This window comes from Chaetodon auriga, chromosome 3 (assembly GCF_051107435.1).
Source record: "Chaetodon auriga isolate fChaAug3 chromosome 3, fChaAug3.hap1, whole genome shotgun sequence".
Classification (NCBI taxonomy): Eukaryota; Metazoa; Chordata; class Actinopteri; order Chaetodontiformes; family Chaetodontidae; genus Chaetodon; species Chaetodon auriga.
In genome coordinates, this window is record NC_135076.1 from 25877986 (window position 1) to 25900311 (window position 22326).

The window sequence follows — 22326 nt, forward strand, 5'->3', positions numbered from 1 at the left end:
ATATCAGTGAACGTTTGTTTAAAGGCTCAGAACTGAAGAATGATCAAGAAGCATCGACGTGTAAAGCAAAGCTGCACTCTGTAGATGAATGATCACTTTTCACAGGAGTGAGGCGTTCAAAGCCTGTGATTCGCTGCTGTCCTGAAAGCACCGTTTTCAACAAAAGATCAACAATATCCAAAATTTAAGTATCGAATAAAGTATGCCAAAACGTAAGAATATGCCATTACCCGTGTTTTTATATTAGGCCAACTTCCAAACAGAAAAACTGGGTTTAATATTTAGATTTTGTGCATCCACAGGTACAAAATGATGTTGTTTTGAACATTCATCCTATAAATTCAGATTGGTAAATTCGAATTTATGTTTGTTTTATTTCAAAGAATTAAAATGACTCGTTAAAATCAGATTAAAGCCAACACTTAATGAGAGACTGACGTACAGAAATGAACTGTATATCACACTTACCATCAATTTCCAAGAAAAAAAAAAAAAAAAAAAAAAAAACACATCATAAACGATCCATTCAACCCACCGGAGAAAACATCCTATCAAAGTAGGCAGAAGGGGGTTAATTATAGTCATGCATTGCAGACATGTTTTTAACGAGTGGGAGAACACCAATGGTGAATTTTCATCTTTTAATGCATCCTTGAGTAGCAATTTTCTGGTCCAGCTTATGGGTGGAAGAAGTGGGAAAACGCTAACGTATTGAGGATGATTATGCAGACTGGCTATATTTAAGCAGATTACAAAACACAGCTTCAAAGAAATGAAAGAGCCGATCCAGAAAACACTGAAGGGGCTTAAACGACTCGTGCTGCTTAAAAAAAAAACAACATAACAAATATGATCATTAGAAATCAAAGCTAAGATTTTGAAGCCATTTCCGTTCAAACTGAGCCAGTCTAAGATGTGATTCCTACTAATAGCAGTGTGGATGTAGGTGTCTGTGGAGCTCAGAGAGGGGCTTTAATTTCAGGTGAGCATCGTCTTTCTGAGTTAAAACTAAAGCAGAGAGGGAGAGGGAGAGAGGGAGGGAGGCGGGGAGAGAGAGAGGGAGACTGGGCTAAGTGGACAGACCTCACGCTGAGCTCAGATGAACCTCGGCATCCTTTCCCACGTTGGATCATTTCGGCTCCGGTAAACCAGAGAGCCGGCGGAGCAGAACGACACGCGCACGGTAAGCCCTCTTCTTCTCTATGACGGGACTTTTTTTTTGTCTTCCACTCACTTGTTCATTGGAGTGAAGCCTCTCACGCCTGCACAGACGGGCCAAGTTTCCGCTAGCCGGCTCTCTACTTTACCGCTCCGCGTCTCGTTTTGGACGCTTGGCCACACGGTGCGGCGGTCTCCAACTGTTCCGCCGTCAGTTCGGAGCCGCTCGCGCTTACCTTTCCGCCTCTCGGTGCCGCGAGCAGATGCTGCCGTGTGCGAGCTGTTTGGGATGAAATAACGCACGGCTGTGAGGGCGGTTTGGGCTTTGACAGATGGCACGGGTAACGCCGCGCTTCCACGCGCGTTTTATTTATTTTTTTCCCGGCTGCGTTTGTGTATGGGCGCGCGCGCTCGTCGTTACGCGCGCGCCACGCTCACCTGCCGCGCGCACTTTCACGCGGCCACGCTCCCTTGCTTAAATGATGGTGGGGGTCGCTGGACCTCCGGTAGTAGCCCACAGCGATGTTTTGGGACGCCGCGTTCATTATAATAGTTAGCCCAAGTGTGTAAATCACATTAACATGCATCAAGTAGGTCATTTCTCCGGCTTCCTCTAACAAGACAAGGTCAGGCTCCGGGCTGTTTAGTGTATCTCCACCGGATATGCTAATAAGCAGTCCAGATGTGAGTGTGCGTGTGTGGGTTTGTGTGCCATCAGAGGCCAAAGGGAAGCTGCAAAGAACCATCATGCGCTCTGAGAAATGCAATGTCCTCCTGTGTTCACAACAAAATACAACATCCAAGAAAGAAATGACCACCTCACGCTGAACTGGAGCACCTTGTAAGCACAGAGGCATTCTCTCATGACAGATAAGACGTGGCTGAACACTTGCTCAGCACAGTTCTTGTGCTGTGATATCACTTAAGGTTAAGCTGTCTGAGTGTCAAACGACGACTACAATGAGGTGACTGATGTGCTGAGTACAGTGGGCCTCTCCTCGCCGGTCTGATTTGGAACGACTTAAGAGGTTTCCATGTGTGCAGCAAGCAGGAGGGAGGCGGCGTGAATGGATGAGGGGTCTATAAGCATTAAGACGGATAGCAGATGGAGCGAAAGCCAGAGATGTTCAAATGGAACAGAATATGTCTTGGTCATTTAAGCAAGCCAGGCTGTCCTCCTCCCAATGTACTTCCACCCCCCCCATTCCCTCTCTGCCTCCATTTCCCATTTCTCCCTATGTAAAAGGCCTGACATGCACAGGCTATTTTTAATAAAAATGAAATAGCCTTGTTGCAGTGAAGCGACTCGATGCAGAGTGAAGTGAGACTGAAACAGCGATTTGCAATTTAGAGCTATGTCACCACTCATCATTCCATTCTGAGCCGGCAACAGCAAATCGTCCTCACGCTTTCATCCTCTATCCCTGCCTTACATTTCACACATATCTCATGCGCGCTCCTGCTCTAAAGACTTCAAACAACAGTGAATGACATGTACTGCTGGCAACGTGGTTTTGGAGCAAAGCTCGCAGGGAGAAAATGTAAGCCGGGAGATCAGTCTATGCTAATACACAATAGCTGAGGAAGACAAAAGTGTTTTGGATGAACCACGTCTTGTATTCTGCTAGATTTAAGATGATGGCAACCGGATGCAAATGTTGAACATGAGGCAGAACATGCAGTTTGTTGGAATTGGTATAATTGGGGTGCGAAATGGAAGGAAAAAAAAAAAATTCAAGGGTGAATTTCCTTTTAAGAAGAAATGCCATAAAGAGATTAGCAATTACTATTACTATTAACTATGATCAAATGCTCAAATTGACTCTGTTCTGAAGCCTACTTTTCAGAAAGTAGGTCAGTATCTGGAGTAAAAAAGAACATTGCTTTCATTTTCATGTGTCCTTCCTTGCATATGAAGCATATCAGTTTGGATGTATCAGAAAATGTCATGGTTCGTATTTTATAGTGCCATCAAAGGCCTGTGCGTTACTATACATCATGTCCCCTCCGTGCTTATTTGCATCTGAATTAATCAAAGCCCATGCTTCACTTTAGTCCGCAGACGAGGCCGCACACTGTCGTTAATGTTCTTTAGCCACAATCTCCGTAATTATTAAAACGAAACAATCAACAAGACGTTTGATTGCTCACCCGAACGCCGTCATCTGCTGTAAAAAGTGACATCTTTGTGTTTCTTCTCTGTCGCTTCTTACACCTGATGATGGTGTTTGGAAGTTAGGCTGAAAATAACCATCATTTTCATATCTGTGGATTATTTCCTCAGTTAATCGATTAGGTGTTTGGTGTGTAAAATGTCAGAAAATGGTGAAAACTGTCCATCCAGGAGCCCAAGATGACGTCCTCAGATGCCTTGTTTCGTCCATAACCCAAAGACGTTCAGTTTACTGACACAGAGGAGCAAAGAAACCAGAAAATATCCACATTTAAGAAGCTGGAAAGAGAGAAGAGTTTTTAATGGATTATCAAAACAGTTGGCGACAATTAATCAAGTAATCGTTGCGACTCTAGATTGGATGAACACCGAGACGTCTTGTTAATTGTTCCTTTTTAACGATCCAGTGATTTTAATTAACATTTTCTTGAGTTTACAACCTGGATGTCTTAGAAAATGAATCCACATAGACAAACACTGATGATTAGCATAGCATAGCAGAATGTGTGCAGAAGTCCCTTTGGCTTTTTTACACTTTTGTCGCTTAAATCTTTCTCTGTAAAATCTCTGCAAAAGAGATTCATGAAAACTTTACTGAAAAGTGTTTGAAGATGCCTCCCCGTGTGCATATGACTCATGCACTGTTGGATTATGTGTGTGTACGTGTGTGTGTATGTGTGTGATAACACTTGCCTCCACGCGTGCATAAAGGTGAAAAACAGATGTCAAAAAATTGACAGTCATTGCTGGAAATGGCGAGGCAGAGTGATGGATGCAGGTAAAATGAGGATGGAAAAACTGCAATTACACAGTTTCAGTCTTGTGAAGCTGCTGACACCTTTCAGTACATCAAATTTCAAAGATCAATGGCCGGGATCTGACTCAAATACTAACGAAACTCCGATCATTAAACTTTTAGGAAATGAGGACAGGTCATTGATTGAATTATTTATGAGTCTAATTAATCTCTTAAGGGGAACTTCTTCCACTACTGGGCATTGAGGCATGGGGAGACCATCTTTAGGGACGACATCAATCACCTGATGTCCAAGCAATAGTGTGTGACAAGGAACAGTAAAGTACCTGAGCTCCACCTCATCGCCAGGCCTAAGGGCTCCAAATTAATTGAAAAATTTTAAGACCACACTTAATTCTCAGAGAATGCCTGAGTGATCAATAGCAGCACTCACGCACAACAGCAATGGCAATAGCGATGAGAGTGTTATGAATAACAGCATCTGGTAAAAAGGGGATTCTCCTTTTTAAGTTATTTCCTATCATGTTAATCGTTTGGTGTGCAGCTGTTTTTACAGCCACAGAGCTCAGATTAGCTGTTCAACAAACAACAGAAAAAGGCAAATTTGTCTGAAAATATCAAACATCCTCTTTAAGACAATGAGTGAGACGTCAGCTGCTCTTTGTCTTGAAGCACTTTAATGAACAGAGTCAAGATCACGCTAATGATGTTTTCTCTCAGGTGATCCTGTGCAGCATGTTTACCGCAGGAGGCGAGATGAAGACTCACTGTGAGGAGGAGAGACCCGAAGCAGGAGGGGACGCCCAGTGCAACCACACAGGCCGGACCATCTCGAAGGCCGGCGTCTGATCAGCCAATCATCAGCTAGTCTTTGAAACAAACTGGTCAGTTCATCGTAGCAATGGCAGCGCATGTCGTGCTTCTTTTTCTTTTATTGTGCAAAGGGGAAAGAAGAGGCCTTTCAGCAGCTGTTGGCCTTTTAGAGGAAGAGCAAGGAACATCAAGCAAAAGACAACACGTTTTACCTCATCCAGAGTCCGTGGACAACTTTTTTATGAGTTTAAAAGAATTCAAAAACCCACATCAGAATGCAAAGGATGACGGAAGAGCCCTGCCAAGTGTGGATTTCAGACCAAACGACAGAAAACCAAATGATTTCGACGTTAAGAACAACATAGCGGAGCAAACAGACACGCTTATATATCCTGAATCTGCTGCCAAATCCTTAATGCCTAAACATAGCCCTGAACTCACGCTGAACCATGAGAAAAGAAGCAATTTGACTAATGGAGAGGTTGAAGGTGTAATTAACGCTCACAGTCTAGTGCCGAGTTCAGAGGAGGAGTACGCTCTCCAGCCCGAGCTCCATTTGGAGGCAGGTGTCGGTGACGTTCTGCCCGAGAGGGGCCGCTCTAAGTGGGTCATGGAGTCTGAAGGCGGTCGGTTGGAGCCGTACCTGCGGCGAGCGGAGCCTCGATCTCGCCGGCGGAGGAGCTGGCTCTGGAACCAGTTCTTTGTGATCGAGGAGTACAGAGGGCCAGAGCCTGTGCTCATTGGACGGGTAAGCTGTTGTCACAGCCGGTCAGGATGTGAATAGCCTGTGTGTAATTGTTTGGAGTCTTTCCAAAGAGTTTGTCCAAAGGCCTAAAATGTATTTTGCAGAGAGAGAGAAATTTAATTTGAGCAAACAAAAATCAATTCTGCTCGAGGCATTTATATGTGTTTTCATAAATAAATGAATTCATGAGCCATTATCCACATAAGTGCACAATGATAACCTCTTTAACTCAGATAGACTCATTTCCCCTCTCAGTTTCCCGCTCTGTGTGCTCACAGAGCGTTGGACTCTCGCTCATAGTGGCCTCTTGCTCTCAACATCTCTGCTCTGGCCTGCTCACTGCTTGGCTGTATTATTAACTACCGGTCTCAGTGACGATGCCCACTCACTTGAATTAAAATTGCTCGCCGAGCGCTTGAGTTTTCTGGATTTCCGGCTTTGCTTCCGAGTTGCGCGGCCCACTGCACATACGCATCTCTGGCTGACCCCGCCCGCTTGGTCCCACTTGTCCCGTAGACCTCGCACACATAAGAATAGTTGTGATGGTGGTCTTATGGGGAAAATGTGGCACAATCCTGACCACTCTGAATATTACAGGGGGTCATTTCTTAATGGCTGTTCTGTCTTGAATAGGAGATAGGAATAGGATTGTTATTAGCATGATTGGTCATTATGGGAAGTACTTTAGCAATAAAGAAAAACTGTTTTGTTTTCATACTTAGTTTAATGACTTTAATTTCATTTGTCAGTCAGTACTTTATTTAATCTGTTAGCTAGCAGTCTTATATTGGTATGCTGATAGCTAACGTCTGCTATATATGCAGTTGCTAACAAAGCTAGTTGGCTTAGTTAACTAAGCTAACTAAGCTAACTTGACTCATGAGGAGTGCAGAGTCATGAGTTTAGTTTAATATTTATAGCCAGCTGACTTATTAATTACAATAAATCACATTATAGTTTGTTGTTAAAGTGGTATCTCTTTAAATGACATCTTAGTTTTAGATTTATTTGAAGTTACAGGCAGAGTTAAAGCAAATTGTAGACTAATGATTCTAATTCTAATTCTAAAGCTTAAGTGTGTAGATGGATTCATCACGTTTGCTAACTAGCTTAGTTAACAAATTTTTTGCTTGATGGAACTTAGCTAGCTACCTGTTAGCATAGCAAGGATTCAAACTAATAGTACAGATGGAAATTCTTAACAATAGTTAAATTATCTCCCAGTGCTTTCCCTAGTAACATTAATACCACTTTAAGTTAGCTATAGCATGTCTGTGCATGTTTGTTGAGCTCAGCTGACTCAGCTTTGTTGTTTCTCTAATTTTGTTTGTCCATAACGCAGATTCAAAAAGCATGTGCTATTTTTTGATCACTCAAGCTGACACATTTTCAGCTTCCGCGGATTAACCTTGCATCATTTCGTTGACTTTGTGTGCCTCTAAAGTTTATTTCTAGTCAATTTGTGTGAGCAAATCTGAGAGCACACCGAGATGTTAGTGCGAATGAGTGTCAAAATGTCACAGCGATATTAGCAAACACTCAAATCCATTTATCAAGGACCGAGCAGATATTTCCTTAGCGTGATAACCATCTCTAAAAAATGCATGCGCTTGCGAAAAGTCTAAATGTCCTGTCACGCACTCGGGAACGAGGCACAAATATAACTGTAATTGCAGTGTTTGTGCAGCAATCCCTCCTCGTGTCATGTCACATACTTGAGTTTCCGCAGCCGCCACACCAGCAACCTTCAGCTGCCGTCTGTGTTGCAACACGAAAAGTGTCTGAGATGATTTAATCCACTGCACACCTGAACCATTCGGATCCCAGGGGTTTACTTGTAGCATTTCACAGCCAGGCGCTCCACACTAATGCAGCTGCTGGCAGCTACAGTATACTCAGAGTAGGATTATATCAGCTGTAACGCTAACAGGGAATGCTGCCAGCCACTTTGTAGCCAGCAGTATACTTTATAGTGACAGTCTAGATTGGATTCTTACCAGTGCAGTATACACCTCATAAATGTTTAATCTTCCTCGCTGGTTGTTATTGATACAGTCAGAGAGGGGTGTTAAAGCAATCAGTAGACACACGAGGATGCTCATTCCTCTGCAAGCATGGTCTTGATGTTGATATTCATGTAATAAAGCATTGCCAGGGAGTTGGGAGCATGTTTTTTTCTCAGCAGCAGCTCAGTTTGTCAAAAATAGAGCCATTATCTTTCAGACCCTTTGCCAGTGCAAGGTTTCAGGTGAGTTATCAACAGTTCAAATCGTAGGTGCCTCAACCCGTGTGAAAGAGGGAGAATTCGGCTGCCAAAGGGAGCAGTGTAAAGCAGATATAAACCCGGAGGTGGATGTACTGCATGAGTGAGAGGAGGGGAAAATCAGGATTACAGAGTAGGAGAGAAAGTGACAAAGCAATTGGAAGAGACAATTTCCTCTTTTTCCAGCTTTGTTTGTGCGGGGCGGATAAATTTCTTCCCCACCGTGAGAGTGTTTTTCCATGCTGACTGAAGCACAGCAGGACTGAGCCAGCAATTAGACAGCGAGGAGAGCTAGAAGGATAGAAAGAGGGAGGATGGAGCAGGGAGGGGAGCAAAGAGCAGGGGAGCCAGATAGGCACAGACTCTGACAAAGATGTCTCTCGTGGTGAAGTGTGGGATCAAAATCGAAGCTAGCTTTAAGGAAGAAAGGAGGGAGAGGGATGTGGGTGTAGGGATGAATAGAAAACTCAGAGTCCCTTATCTGGCAATTTGTAGGGTATGCTATCATGAGTTTCTATAATCCCTAACTTTATCCTCCAAGACACACACACACACACACACACACACCACACACAAAAAAAATGCTCAGTAATCTGCCTGCAGTGTGTGTGAACTGCACATGTTAACATGCATTATCCCTGAATGTATAGATACTTTCATCCAAGCATCATCTCAAACACACAAATGATTTGACTAATTCTGCAGTCATCACGTAGATAATTAAACGTCATTATTCCTGCGTCACTCAAACAAATTCCTTGAAACAAAATGATTTTTTTTAAAATAATTTCCTATACATTTGTAAACAGTCATCGTTGCAGCTGAATTAAAATTGAGGCTTTAGTTCTGGTATCTGAGGTCCACAGCAGAGGTTGTGAGTAAGCCTTGTGGATTATGAGCATGTGCAGATGCGCCTTAAGGCTAGAGAGATGTGAAGGTTCCTGGTCAGAAAGCTCAGTGTGATGAAGGCTGAGTAATCTCTTTAGCTTTCTATTTCTGTGTGTTTGGCCTTTTACCTATCTAGCTCACACTAATATCCTCTCTGCCATTAAATACCAAACCAGTACTCTCCACCAGAGAGCAAAACAGAGAGAGTTGGAGGGGTGGGGGGGTGAGAAATGTGAGCAGATGGGCATTCTGTGTAACCGAGGTAACTTGATGAAAAGAGAGAGACACACAAGGACGGGATGAAGAGGTGGTTTAAAAGGTACAGGGAAGTCGGGCAGATGGATTTACAAGAAAGGGAAGGAGAGGACAGATGGATAGAAGAGTCAGGAAGATTTACAGATGGATACTGCCTGTGTTAGCAGAATGCATCTGTGAACATACATGTAGGACATGTGCAGGGCCACCGTCCACATTGATGTGGTTTTGCCCCCAACAAACCCCCAATGGCACGTTTGGTCCAGTGAGTTAATTAGCTGTATGCATCAGTACTCATCCCGGTCCCATATGTATCTCGCACACCTGGTGCCATTCATTTCAAATTCACTGAGCACATCGCGTCTTAACATAAATCACCCATTTTACACAGTCATGTTTGCAGCACTTGCCAGACAAATAAATGAGTGTTAATGAGCGATACCTGCATCTGCGTACTGTCTGAGAGCGCTGATGCCTGAAGGTGTTGCAGGCATTTACTTTGTATTTTTTCATTTTGCAGCTGCACACAGATATGGACAGAGGAGACGGCCGCACTAAGTACATGCTGGAGGGAGAGGGGGTGGGCTCTGTGTTTGTTATTGACAGCAACACAGGCAACATACACGTCACTAAGTCTCTAGACCGCGAGGAGAAGGACCAGTACCGGCTCATTGCGACCGCCATAGACCGTCAGACTGGCCGAGCCCTGGAGCCCTCCTCCGAGTTCATCATCAGAGTGCAGGACATCAATGACAACCCGCCCGTCTTCCCCAATGAACCCTATGTTGCCATGGTGCCAGAGATGGCTAACATAGGTACAGCGCTAATACAACGTTTAACCTATACTCCACCCAAAATCTCCTGAAAGGTGGTGTCCCTCCCACACTACAGAATTGGTTGATGCCTTTATTTGCGGTGCAAAGGCTCAGAAATTAGACTGAGTCTACAGCTGTGCTAGCAGCTTTGTGAGGCTGTCCTTAGGCACTTTACCTTGATGCTAACATTAGCATGCTAACACACTCACAGTGACATTACTAACCTGCTGATGTTTGTTTAACAATTGTCACCATCTTGTTTTAACGTGCTAGCATGCTAACATTTGCTAGTTAGCTGTAAAGATGATAATGAGCCAAAGAATTGAACAAATTGAAGATCTGACCTGATAATGGTGCTTGATGAAAAGTCAGAGGACCACCAAAGCTGGTACACTTTGTTCTGAGGGCGACACGAATCTCTGTACCAATTTTCAAGGGAATCCATCCAGAGCTGTCAAGACATTTTACCCAAAACCCTTAAAGTCAGTTTGATTCATCCTTTGAGCACCGGGGATACGTGCAGTGGCAATCCATCCTGTAGCTGCTGGGATATTTCGCTAAAACCTAAAAAATATCAAAATCGTTTTGCAAGGAAAGTTAGAGACTTTTGATGGTAATTCATCAAATAGTTGTTGAGATATTTCAGTGTGGACCAAAGTGGTGGACTGACGTTACCCCCTCCAGAGCCATGAAGCTAGCCTGACTAGAATAATTCGACAAAAATCAATATAAACTTCTCAACCTAGTTTGGGCTGCCGTTAATGAATGTTTAATGAAATGATCTGTAACAGAAATAATAATCCCAGAAAATAGTGACAAATGTTCATCTCAACTTCCAGGAGCCCAAGGAGATTTATTCAGATTGAAGATTGGCTGCAAAAAAACGAGCACAAAATATGAAGAAAAGCATCTTCACTTGAAAACCAGCTGAAACAATGAATCGTTTATCATGATAGTTGCAGATTAATCTACTAATCAATTAATCGGATGGTCATTGCAGTTCTAAACCTCGCAGCATGATTAACTTCTCTGCTGTCGAAACATATCCTCAGTATCCTGCGAACAATCCTGCTTTTGCCAAACGGGGCTAAATATACTGCTTGTGGCGCAGCTCCAGAGATTCAAGGGCAACTGTTCAACATGAAAACAGGGCATTTAGTCAGATTTTGTCTAAAAGATGAATGTTTGAAGATGCTGCGTATACAGATAGACCGCAGAGAAGTGCTTTATCCTTTTAATCCTACAGATGTAAGTACTTGGTATTCAATAGACAGATTTTGGGTGGAGTATCTCTTTAAGCTCGTGAACCAGCCACCAGCCTTAACTACTGTACTTTTAAAGGGCTGTTTGACTTATCGCCTTTGTCGCCTCCTCTCTGTCACAGGCACGTCCATAATCCAAGTCACTGCCAGAGATGCCGATGATCCAACATATGGAAACAGCGCCCGGCTGGTGTATGCCATCACTCAGGGCCAGGACTATTTCTCTGTGGATCCTCAGACAGGTCTGTTCACATGTACCACACATCCCATCCAAGCTGTTTGCCTCTCCAGCTGATGATTACACTTTATACATAAATCCCAGTGGTCGGGTTAGAAATCATATGTCGTGTCTTTGCCACCATATGTCCAATGTGGATAAGATCATTTTAGCTCATATTTTACGTGATCTGTTCAGAGGCAGAAGTGGCCTGGAGTGGCATGTTTTTCAGTGTCCTAATGTATGCATCTGGCTCGCTTTGACGGTGATTTCGGCCGACGTTCTGTCACTGTGAAATCTGTTGCTGTTGTGATTTTTGCTCCACGTCCCGCTCTCCTCTCCACCAGGCGTCCTGAGGACGGCAGCACCTGACATGGACCGAGAGACACGGGATGAATATCTGGTCGTCCTCCAGGCCAAAGACATGGGAGGGCATCTGGGCGGATTATCAGGGACCACGACCATCACTGTGAAGCTGACTGATGTCAACGACAACCCCCCCCACTTCAGAAGGAGTAAGCACTGCTGCTATCAGATCACCACTTTACTGTCGGCTGCTTTCAGTCTCTGCAGCTGGAGAATCTGTGTGTGTGTGTGTGTGTGTGAGTGTGTGAGTGAGTGTGTGAGTGAAGATTAAAATGATTAAACATCCTTTAATGGCATTTGTGACAGCAGTCTGATATTTTTTGCCTCCTTTGGGTCCTAGTTGTCTTGACAGGTTGAAGATAAGATATAAGCTCCAGCTAAACAGCTTGTCAGTCAGGCGTTGCTCTTTTATTTGATGCACTCTTCCTAATCATTGTTTTTAACGTCAGTTTGAATAACATAACCTTTGCCAACGTGACTAGCATTAACATTCATCTGAACACTCCCGTTTGGTCCCGGAGATTCAAATGGACTGTGCCTTAACGTAGAAGAGTGAAAGATCATGTCCGCTCTTTCTTATCCAAGCTTTTCCCTGTTCCATGCTATTAATATTTCATCGTAAAGTTCAGTGCTTTCTGCTTCAATAGACAGTAAAATCACTGCAGAATGTGTCTAACGCTTTGAGACATATACTGCAATTCTCTATATACTACCTCTGCTCTGTTCGCTTTTTCCTCCTCTTGCCTACTTCTTCTTCCTGACAGTCTCTGCTTACTGCCATTCATCTTAATGTTTAAAGCCCCTTTTCCTCTTGTTGATATATCGTGCTGCAACACACTGCTTTATAGAAGCAATTTAATATTCCCAAATGCCAGCAATGTGTTATTTTTTACTGATATCTGACTATATCTCCCCTCCCTCGCCACCTCTCCTCCAGGTCATTATTTTCTGTTTGGCAATAATGCCACAGTTTAAGCAAACGGCTCATTTGCTTTGCTCTCTGAATGCGAGGGGTGTGGCGTTTAAATGAGCTTCATAATGTGGAGGATTTGAATGATTAACAATTAGCAAGGTAGCTCTGCTCTGATTAAAATGAAAGCATTTCCCTGAATTTGTTGCTGCGTAGAGGTCATCATGTGCTAAATGGCAAAAGCTGCTGCAGATCACTGGCTGCTGAACTGAGCTTAAATTCTCAGCTTAATAAATACAACTCTTGATTCATTAACAGCAGAGTGGAACAGATAAGCTTTACAGCTCTGTGTGATGCATGCTTGTAACATTAATGGGATTCATGGAGCTGATGCATGTTTTTGTCTAGAGATTAAACAAAGAAAGTAGGGCAACAACTAATGATTGCTTTCATTATCTTTTTCTCTTTAAAATGCCCATCACAAGTTCACAGAACCCAAAGTAACGTGTTCAGCTGCTCAATTTATCTGACCAACAGTTCAAAAACCAAAGATAATCCGTTTACAATGATATAAAAGAAGCTAATGTTCACATTTGCAATGTCTGCCATTTTTGCATGATGAATGACATTTAAGCAATTATCTGTCTATCGGCTATTCGATTAATCAACTAACTGTTTCAGCATTAAAAAATGCTACAATGCTAAGCCTAGTTTGAGTATCCATGCTAGCATTGGATCATCCAAAAGCAAGACTTGACAGCCGTGCTAGCGGCTCTGCTCTGACTGTGCAGCAGTCCTTAAGCTAAATGCTAACAATGATCATGCTAATGTTTAGCAGATATAATGTTTTCCATGTTCACCGTCTCAGTTGAGTGTGTAAGCATGCTAACATTTGCCAATTAGCGCTAAACAAAGTACAGCTGAGGCTGATGGGATAGTTTTCTAAGAATGTCACGAACTAAAGTTCTGCACAGATTGAAATTTTGACCTGTTGGTGGCGCTAGATGAAAAGTCAGGGGATCACCAGAGTGAGTCGCCTTCTTCTCCAGCATGTTTCTACAAAATTTTAGGAAATCCCGTCCGATATTTTGAGATATTTCAGTCTGCACTGAAGAGCGTCATTGCCATCCTGAAGGAAATACCACCAGCTAAAAACTATGACTGCAGCTTGTGATTGCTTTCACTATCAGTCGTTCGGTCCATTAAATGGTGGACAATAGTGATTAATATCCATCACAGGTTGAAGGAGACCAAAGCGATGTCTTTGAATATCACTTAAAACCCACAGATATTAATTCTACGGTCATATCTCGTCACATCTCCACTCTGCTTGTTATTTTGAATTTAATTGCTCTTCTTTAGTTTCTGTTTTTATTTCTATTCTCATTTTCATTTCATGGACTCCTAATCTTTATTTTTACCTTTCTCTATTTATCTGTACTTATTTCCGTCCTTGTGCTGCTGCAACTCCTGAATTTCCCCTCTGGGGATGAATGAAGGCTTTTCTTATATTCTACTGACTGATTTCAGCTCAAAGTATGTGGCCAGAAATCATCTCTATACTGTAAATACAGTGAAGAAAGTTATTGGCCACTGAAAATGTCCCTCCTCTCCCTGCTGGCCTGAAGGAGCTCTCTGCCATGTCGGAGACGGGGGACACAGCCCATATTCTGTGCAGAAATGCATTTAAAAGTTCAGCCAAAGCTAATATGAGGCTGCAGCAGTCATAGTTAAGTGAGTATCTTCAAAAGTTAATCTATACTGCAGCTCAGCGAGGAAAAAATGTTCATTTTCACGAAGAGGGAATTCCTCATTAAATATACATACTCTAACTTTGGAAGATATTTGATTCTAAATCAGCTCCAAATGAAACTTAGAAGCGTTTTTACGTCATCTCTTTCACTGGAGTTGCATTAGGAAGGATCTCTACAGCCAGTAGGAGCAGGTGGAATAATTACACCGACCAATAACTCTGGCAGTACATACGGGCATGAGTCACAAAGCACACCTTCACCTGGTCCAGAAATATGTGAAAGAAAGCCATAACAGCCACATGAATTATGCGAATAACAACTGTGTTTTGACACAAAACTGAGCAAGACAGCAAGACTGCGTCCTGCCGTGGAGTTTATTTTTCACATTACATCCATTGTTGTCGTCGCTGCAGGTGCGTGGTCATTCTCTGTATCCGAGCTGGCAGCACCAGGTGTGGAGGTGGGCCGTGTCACTGCCACTGATCCTGATCTGGGGGAAAACGCACAGCTGGAGTTCACCATCCTGGATGCCGAGGAGGCAGAAATGTTCAATCTAACTGGAAGAGACCAAGAGGCTGTCATCGTGCTGAACAAGGTGAGTGAGGAGGCTCAGGTGGGCACACAGTCTGAGCGTAAAGCAGCTGTAACAGCTGAGGATCTGAACCGGCACGAGGGTGTTTTCGCTTAAATGGACACAAAATGAGAAAATATCCATCATTTCAGGAGATTACACAAATTAGCTTTAGTGGGGTTTTCCTAATTAATTTTATTTGGTCATCTAAACATTTCGTTACTGCAGGCAAACACGTTCTGATGTTGACGCGTTCGGACTCCCAAGGCTCTGCACGAGCAATTAACGAGTAACAATGAACTAATAAGCGGCTGGTGAAAAGCTGTAGCTCATTTGAAGTGAGGAGGCCGCGTTGAAGGCAGCCACTGTGAACTGGTCTTTCTGCTTTTAAGGCTCTAACAGCACTCTGCGCTCAGAGATAATTATTGCTCACTGAAATCTTAAATTAAGAGGTTGCAGAGGGCGAGTAGGAAGAGGCTGATGATGAACTACGCAAATTTTGAGAAAGGAACTCCAGAAGAGAATAATGTGAGTTATAAAGGCAGATAACTAAAATGAATAATGAAGTACTGTCTGTGCAGCGTATATACAGCACATATGAATCATATATAACTAGCTTTGGTAAAGCATAGCCTACAGACTGAAGCTGCTTTGTTCTTCACCCAACAGCTGCTGGATTATGAGACCCGCAGTTCATACACCTTCTCTGTGGAAGTTGCCAACCCAGTAGTGGATGCCCGGTACCTGAGGAAAGGTCCCTTTAAGGACCAGACGACAGTCCGGGTCATGGTCCTTAATGCTGATGAGCCGCCGCAATTCTCCCAGGCCCGGTACCATCTGGACGTGTCTGAGAACTGCCCCCCTGTCTGCTCCGTTGGCCGGGTCTTCGCCGTGGACCCGGACACAGGACAAAGCAGCAACATCAGGTGGTCATTACACCATCACGCTCTCATTTAGCCCCTCACTCCATCACTCAGGGCTCTCCTCACTATCTTTTCCCTCCCTGTCCTCGCTCGTGGCTCTTTCTCCGTCTCAGGTACTCCATCGATCCCCAGTCTGACCCCGAGGCTCTGTTCCGCATCGCCTCTGACACGGGCTTTATCAGCACGGTGATGGAGTTGGACCGTGAGGAGGAGCAGTGGCATAATATCACAGTCATCGCCACACAGAGGGGTATGTCAGCTCCTCTGCCCTTGGGCGCAATGAGCAGCAGAGCTTACCAGAGTCATATTTCACTGAAAGCACGCCTGGAGTTGGGGATAGAAAGTGAGAGTAAAAATGATAGAAATTCAGCGATAATTTCACCATTAGTGTCGCTTTCCTTTTCTTTCAGACAATCCCAATCTTGTGTCGAGGGTCGTTGTTGCCATAGAGACATTAGACCAGAATGACAATGCGCCGGAGCTGGACAGGCAGTACACAACATCTGTGTGTGACTCCAGCGCCCCTGGTCAGGTCCGTTCTTCTTTTGTTTCCGTGATGTTCAATTAAAAGCGAGATCAAGTGCATTGACACTGACAATGAAATCTAAACAGAGAGGTACAAACAGGACGTAAATACAGAGGCTGTTGCGGAAAACAGTCAGTAAATAGCATCAAAGGTGGGTTGATTTCATTAAAATCGTAAGAATTACAGCTTTAAATCTGTTTCTACTGCAGTTTTTACCTATTTCCACATTCAGCCACTCATCACATGTCAGCAGTTCCACCAAAGAGTGATTTTCATGTGACAGATTCTTTCATTTTAATCACATTTAGAGGTAAAAATGAGAGAAATATAAAAACATATGTCCATAATTCCATCCTGATCCGTATTATACAGGTGGTTCAGGTTCTGCGAGCCATCGACAGGGACCAGGGAGGCCAGGACACCCCAGTCCACTTCAGCATCCCTCCAGAGTCCAGCTCTGCTCTCAACCTCACCATCCGGGAAATTGGAGGTTACACCCATTGGCTCTGTTTTCCTTTTTCATGCTCAATCCAGAAACATGACACCAGCCAAAGCTGGTGCGAGCCTGTTGTGCAGTGACCGTGTTTGATGTGTGTGGGGTTTTTTTTTTTTCTGCCACGTTATCAGGTGTGACAGCCAGCCTGGTGCTCCAGTCAGCCTTGGAGCCCCTCCCTGGCTTCTCCTCATCCTTACTCACCCTCTACGTGCCAGTTGTGCTGCGCGACGGGGCCTCGGGTCTGACCAACACCGGCACGGTCACTGTGACCATTTGTCCCTGTCTGCGAGGGGGCATGCAGACAGAGGACAGGGGGAGGCAGAGGGACAGGAGATGGGAGAGACACATGGTTTGTCTCCCCGTGCCGTCCGCCTCTACATCTCTAATATTCAGTCTGGTCACCTTACTGGCCATGCTGGCGTGTGTCACCACTCTGCTGGGTAGGTTTGATCGGCCGTCTGAAGCCTCTGAAGTTGTTGTTTGTGGCGTTTTGAGAGACGCTGAGCGGTCGTGTCAGGTTGCTTCTGTAGCGTCTGAAGAGTATGTGGTCATGTGTCTCCTCTGTGCCCTATAGTGGTGTGCGCACTGTCGCTGTCATTGCGCCATCAGAAGCGAGACTCCCACTCGCCCTTCGAGGAGGATGATGTCAGGGAAAACATCATATCCTATGATGACGAGGGGGGAGGGGAAGCAGACACCGCAGCTTTTGACATTACAGCGCTTCAGAGCATGCACAGAATGCAGCACATGCACAGCAACAGAAACATGTGAGCCATTCCCGAAGATTAAAAAAAAATAATAAAGTTTATCCTTGCCATGGTAGCTCATGGGAGCGTGTGTGTGTTTGTGAGCGACTGTGTGCTTCTCTGACATTTATCTCTCGGCACAGATGGTACACCCAGCAGAATCCGCCGAGGGCCAGGACGTACAGCTGGAGCCGTAACCCGCGCCCCGGCCTGGACCCTCAGCAGCGGCCGGGCTCCGCTCCGCTCTACGGACGCCTCTGCTACGGCATCCACACGCTGCCTGTTCTCAGAGATTATCCAGCTGGGCCACTGGAGGCCGGACTGCAGCTCACACAGCTGACCCACGGGCTCACCAGAGGTCAAATTGGCAATTCCCTTGTTATCCAGAACCAGAGCACCTTTGAGCCTCTGCTGCGCTCTCCCGAGATGAGCCCCGGTGGTTACGAAGCAGAGCACATGCTGGCGGAGAGCAGAATCACAGATGAAGGCAGTGAAGAAAACTCAAAAGAGACTCAGGATCAGGCCAAGGTCAGAATACGAAACTAACAGATGAAAATACAGAGTAATTATACAGAAGCAAAGGAAGACCATAAGGATTTGAATCGTATAACAAAGTGAATAATCGTGTTTCTCTGTAATATATCCTCAAATATTCATGACTAAATCTGCACCAGTGTGATTCATCAGAAACTCGGAGCTGTGGTTTAATCAGATTTGATTGACAGTCGCTGTGGCAACCCACCATCTGTCATCGGATTCTGATTCAAGTGTTGCTGAATCCTGATTGGTGCGCATAAGTCAGTGACATCACCTTTGTTAACTTAAAACAAGCGAGAAGAGCTCAGACAAAAACACAAATACGGAAATCTGTCACCCAAAACAACCAAAGCTGTTCAGGCTTTGGAGGAAAATGGACTCTTTCTGGATCCCATCACGCAAAGGAAGAAGCTGATTGAGGAGGAAAAAAGTTTTTATGGCCTTTTTGTCGAAATTACAACACTACCACATATATAACATTTTAATGTTTTACTCTAATTTCTAATCTTATAACTCCAAGTTAAAGTAATTTAACAGTAATTTAAAAAATACTTGATTAAATAATAATGATTTAAAGTTTTTTTGTTTTGTTTTCACAAATCTGCAGCAAAGTTAGAAAGTTCAAGTGTCCAATATTTAAAAAGTTCTCTTCAATTACTCATTTCTGGATATAAAAACTGAAGGCAGGTCACAAACATCAGTTCAAAATAAAATAAGATGAAAAGAAAAAAAAAACCGCCAACATTCAATAAGAGAAATAGTCAAAGTTAAACATCTGATCTACCAAGGAAATGAGAAGGAGTCAGAATGGAATCAGAGCTCTTGTCCAATCAGGTTAAGTTCTTTCTGTCACATGGCCCAAGAAAGCGAAGCGCAAGGAGTTTTAGCATTTGTGAAACCTGAAATTATCTCATTAAAACCACATAAACTGAGACAGATGGTTTTCAGGATATTCCAGTGGAGTAACTTCAGATTACACATTTTTCCGTTGATAAATATTTTACTTCGTTGTGGCCCTTTTTGGCTTCCATACAGTCATGCCTACATGTGTGTCTGAATCATCTAAAATCTCCCTTCTTCTTCTCTCTGACAGACGAGCCCGACAGAAACAGAGTCGACACCAGCCAACAACGCTGCAACTCTGACCCACTGTGACCCAAATGAGCCTTCATGCCAAAGTCACACCAGCTCCTCGTCAAACCAGCAAGAGGAGCGAGCGGGGTCATCGCAGACTCAGCTCAGCACTGGAGCCACCAGCTGCACGTTAGATGACATTGACACTGATTCATCCCTTCCCTCCGTTTCAGAGCAAAATTATTCAAACGGCAGTCAAATCAGCTCTGCGAACCCTCCTGTTTACCTGACAGGAGACGCGTACAGCATCGTGGGCTCGCTGAATCCAAACAGCAGAGGGACGTGCATGAACGGGACTGGCGGCGGCGGGTTATACCCGGCGGGAGCGCAGCTACTAAACATGTGCAGACTCCAGAGAAAGGATTTGACCCCACAGCCTTTGTCCTTACCTGGGGGGGTGTTTGGTAACAACAGAGGCTGGGCGAGCGGGGCGGAGCCTGCCAGAGCAGAAGCCCCAAACCCGCGGCCTCTCTGCATGGAAGACCTCCTGAATATCCGCCTGGATCAGGTCACCTTTGACCTGTCGCAGCCGCCCTATGACTCACTGCAGACTTACGAGTTTGAGGGCCGTGATTCAAGGGCTGAGTCACTGAGTTCACTGGAGAGCGACGGCGAGAAGGACGACGGGCGAGTGGTGGGAGGGATGGAGGAGTTAAACCAGAAGTTTCAGCGGCTGGTGGACATCATCAGAGAGAGGGAGAAGGAGAAGGAGGGAGGAGGAGGAGGAGGAGGAGAGAGAGTAGCCGAGGGGGAAGAGACTGCAGAGGCTACTCTCGATGAGACTCGTAAACAAAAGGAGGGCAAAGAAAAAGAACAGCAGAAATGGGATTTCTAGACTGCAATGAAAGGAAAGTTGGAGAGAGGAGGACTTTCTTGACAGTGATGGATTTTAAACACAGCAGGGTGCAACAACACACAGCCTCTGACAGAAATCTGCTCGCAAGAATCCAGGCTGGCAGCGTAGTGGAGATTTGTGCACAGCGTATAGTTTTCACTTCCACCATGTTTATACAATGCATATGGAATCTGTCACTTTTCACACTGCTCTTGTAACTGATATGAATAATGCACTCGGGCTTTCAAAGCTAAAGTTATGAAAAATTAACTTTTTTTTTTTTTTAAATATTGATTCTCAGCCCTGAAAGCTGCGTTGTTAGAAAATAGGCCTCATCAAATATTGACCAGAATTGTGATATTTAATATTGATAGTTTAATAGACGCACGCTCACTAGACGTACTTGGAATTTGATTGAGACTTTTGCATCTGAAGTGCAGAGATTTCAGACCACACACAGTGATGCAGGCCCACTGCCATGTTCTGCTCCCCGATGAGTCTAAGTGTTTATATTCTGTGGAGAGGGTTCAACTCCAGCGAGGAGTCACCAGTACGGTAGCAAAACCTGCTCACTATGCAATTTGCACACAGTTAGAAATGATTAGATTGTCACTGTCAAAGATGTTGTGAAAGTACAGTAAATAATGTCCATATGTAGATAAATATCAACTTCTGCTTTAGTGGTTATTGCTCAGAGTGGACAGGAAATTAAGCATCTGATTTTCAGCTATTAAACTGTTGCAGACTTACAAAGTACAATGTTCCCCATAATTTCACCCACACAAGATTATTTATAATTCACTATTGTGTTTGCGCCTGCTCGTCTAGAATTATCTCCAAAGGCTTATTTATCTCCCACGTTTTAAAGAGACAAAATTAGGCAAAAGCCATTATGCGATGCCGTACACACTGGCATTGTTCTTGTGATGAGCCCAGAACACAGGCAGCAGCAAAATAAGCATTATTTTAAGATTGTGTGTAATGTTATTCAGACAATCCGTCATTTGACAGTGACTCATTTCTGTGGCTGCTTCAGAGTTCATTTATTATTCACAAGGTATCAGGATTAGTTATTAAAAATAATGGCTTTATATTCAATAACTTGATAAAACGTAGTTGACTTCCTGCAATTATTCTCGCTTTCTATCTTCCTCTGCAGTGGGAATTTAGGTCTTAATCAGCAGCCACTCTATTGAGATTGTGATGCCTTCGAACTAAATTTGACAGGAAATCTTTGGTGTGCTGACAAGAACTGTGAGGTGTAAGACAGACTGGACTCCTCAGGCGAGAGAGTGAGATGCAGAGGAAAGGGAGAGGGATGTTACAGGAGGCGCCAAGTGAGAAGTAGTCATCGCCACGCTGCGTATTGTCAGCACACAGTGGGCATCTTGTGCCGTGATACTGATCGCTGCAGAAATATCACTGCACAAGTGATGAAGACGTGTCCTCACCTAGAGATCAGGAACAGATTTAATTTAACAATGAGCTAAATTTAGACACGAGTTAGAATGTGAAACACGTTCTGTATTACCACTTCAAAAAAAAAAAAGTTAGACCAAAATAGAATAACAGTAAATTAAAATATGTTTGAAATTCAAATGTTTAAAAGGCATATTGCCATTCGCACACACTTTAAAGAGAGCCAGGAGGAAGGCTGTGAAGTGGAGGACAGCAGCATCTGTCCAGGCAGCCACTGACGGCACGGCGGTGCCTCCTACTGCTCAGCGGAGGGACTGCATCTGTGCCGTCGCCTGAGCAGTGGACGGGCATGTCACAGCACAGCAGCTGGGAATATTAAGAGAGATTCAAGGTGAAGACAAGAGACGGGTCTGATTCATTTCAGTTTGTAAGAAAAGTTCTTTTTTCTATTTCTATCCTCAGTCCAAAGTTCATTATCTTTTATTTTACAAAGGTCAAATATTTACATCAAACATGTTTTGTGTGGGCAGCAGGTCATCAAGGTGCTTTTTTGACACGTGAGGGCAACAATCATTAGTTTAGAGAAACAGAACAGATTAGTGATTCAACATTATGTCTCCAGTATTTTCTTCCAGCTCTCACTTTTCTGTCATTCAGTGTCTGAACAGACAGCAGAACTGCATTGAAGTCAAATTTGCCATTTAAAGCAGCAGCTCTTTGTTCAAAGATACAGAATGCTTGTAAACAGGAAATCACATTTTGT

At 44.0% G+C, this 22326-nt stretch overlaps 1 protein-coding gene across 1 annotated transcript; it reads left to right on the forward strand.

Moving 5' to 3' along the window:
- The first annotated feature begins 1064 nt into the window (after positions 1–1064).
- LOC143318307 (cadherin-7-like) lies at positions 1065–22269 on the forward strand. The gene is made up of 14 exons (XM_076726491.1): positions 1065–1183; positions 4809–5649; positions 9573–9867; positions 11252–11371; positions 11694–11861; positions 14790–14971; positions 15617–15873; positions 15984–16120; positions 16281–16402; positions 16769–16886; positions 17024–17332; positions 17467–17659; positions 17782–18166; positions 19269–22269. The coding sequence occupies exons 2-14, from the start codon at positions 4990–4992 to the stop codon at positions 20142–20144; spliced, it is 3822 nt and encodes a 1273-aa protein (XP_076582606.1). The 5' UTR covers positions 1065–1183; positions 4809–4989; the 3' UTR covers positions 20145–22269.
- The last annotated feature ends 57 nt before the right edge of the window (positions 22270–22326 follow it).